We start from the raw sequence: 2,214 nt of genomic DNA, 5'->3' as shown, positions 1-2,214 counted from the left end.
AAAACTAGTATACTACTTCAGCAGTAACATTAATGCATTTACTAAGGTGTTATTCGTGTGAGCCAAGTGGAGAGGATTATGTTGATCTGGTTCTCTCACCAAGGAGGCTGGCGGTGGTTAAATTAGGTAACAGCAGACACAGGTTTTAGGCTCGTCCATCTGGTTTGTGGGACCTAGGCCTAGAGAAAGGAAGGGTGCTCCTGGACCTAGACTTTTTGGAGGACTGGTCAATATCAAGAATCAATATATACAGAGGGGCCAACATGGATAGAGACAGCTTTTCGTAATGCTGAGGTTTGTTGGAGTCACCCATAATCTCTCAGATGGAACACCATCTGTCCCAAAGTAACCATCGTTGAAAATACTTAGACATGACAGTTTTTCAACGCAATTGTGATTCACCAGAAAAGCATCAATGTCAACTTGGATCATAATGTATTTCGATGAGCTATGGAGCGTCTTGTGGTGGTTTATTTACGTGTGAGATGCGTTTTGTAGGTGGAGGTCTGTGTCATCCTCATGTCGTATAGTGAGACTGAGATCCCAGCCAAATGTGAATGTTCTATATGGTTCTTTGGTTCCCTTCAATCGACCATGGCATTTTTAAACAACAGTAAAATAAGTCCCGAGCCACAGAAGGCTACAGGATCTGTAGTCCCGGCTAATGGCATGCTGGCTCCCGCGGGCTAGACTGGTATCCTTATTAACGTTTGCATGTTGTAACAGAGTGGTGACGTGATATAGGACAGAATTTCATTGAGTAAATAATAATAATAAGAGCTTGTATAGCGCAGAATCCATGTTTCCACGCTCAGTGCGCTGTCTCCACATTATGCCTTCTATACAATAAAGTTTTCTAAGCTTTTCGAAAGCAGGTCACATCTTCAATGTTCCTGATTCCGACTGGTAGACTGTTCCACAATAATGGACCTTTATGAGAAAAGGACCGATCGCCATATCTATTGTTGGTACGCGGTACAACTAGGCTCCGGTGACACATGACCGTGTTCTGCCTTCCACCAATTTCAACATGTCCGACAGATAAACTGGCATCTTGGTACAACGCACGATGTACAAGACAGATAACTTTATATTCAGTGCGAGACTGGATTGGTAGCCAGTGAAGCTCCTGAGGGACAGGTGATATGTGGTCATACTTTCTGCGCCGACTAATCACTCTAGCAGCCATATTTTGTACCCCTTGTAAGGGTAGAAGAGAACTGGACGGTAGTCCACACAGCAATGAATTGCCATAGTCAATGCGGGACATAACAAGTGCATGCACTAGTTTTTTGTGCTCTCAGTGTCGAGATGTTTCCGTATACGGCTAATCTTATATAAGCTACCGAAAGCGGCTTTGCATGATGCTTTTATATGCGGATCCATTGTCATTCCACGATCAAGCAAAACACCTTTTCACATTCAGAAATTCAAGTCTTTTACACATTCAGAAACCTGAATTAATGTTCCATCGACGTTAACATCATGTATGGTACCAGATCTTCTGGTTGAGACGAAGGTAGCAGCATCTGTCTTCACAGCATTTAGAGCTAGCTTGTTTACAGTCAGCCACGACCTGGTATCAACAATACACGTTTGAACATTATCAACCATAGCCTTGGTAAGCTCGAGATCACCAAGTGGTACAGAGTCCATAACCTGGTTTTCATCTGCAAAAAGCTCATACGGAATGTTATTTTCCAACATGATATCACTAAGGGGAATTGTATACAATGTGAATAATACAGGGCCAAGTACAGACCCTTGAGGAACACCATATGCTAAAGGGGTTGGGGTAGACTGTTCTTCTTTAACACAATGTGAACTCCTCCCGTGTAGATAAGATCTAAAGCAAGGCAAAGCACCGTCACATATTCCCATTCGCGCATGAAGTCTTTGTAATAGAATCTGATGGTCAGCGGTATCAAATGCAGCAGATAAATCTAAAAGGACCAACAAAGCCTCATGACCATTATCTAATGCTGACAGTATAAAGTCAGAAACTTTAATGGAAGGGCAGTTTCAGTGCTATGTCCACAGCTATAGGCTGATTGATGGGGATCATACAGTACATTAAGCTCCATATGCGTCCTCAGTCGTGCAGCTATGATTCGTTCAACCAACTTTGAAAGGAAACTCAAGTTAGAAACTGGTCGATAGTTAGACAGTTCCTCTTTGTTGAGATTAGTCTTCTTAAGAAGAGGTTTAACAATC

General features: G+C 42.5%; 1 protein-coding gene across 1 annotated transcript; it reads right to left on the bottom strand.

The window, feature by feature from the left end:
* Positions 1-856: 856 nt before the first annotated feature.
* On the bottom strand, positions 857-1,270 carry LOC141902152 (uncharacterized). Its single transcript, XM_074789791.1, has one exon. The coding sequence runs from the start codon at positions 1,268-1,270 to the stop codon at positions 857-859; it is 414 nt and encodes a 137-aa protein (XP_074645892.1).
* Positions 1,271-2,214: the final 944 nt, after the last annotated feature.

Source organism: Tubulanus polymorphus, chromosome 3 (assembly GCF_964204645.1).
Source record: "Tubulanus polymorphus chromosome 3, tnTubPoly1.2, whole genome shotgun sequence".
NCBI lineage: Eukaryota > Metazoa > Nemertea > Palaeonemertea > Tubulaniformes > Tubulanidae > Tubulanus > Tubulanus polymorphus.
This window is presented reverse-complemented; position numbering and strand designations above follow the sequence as displayed.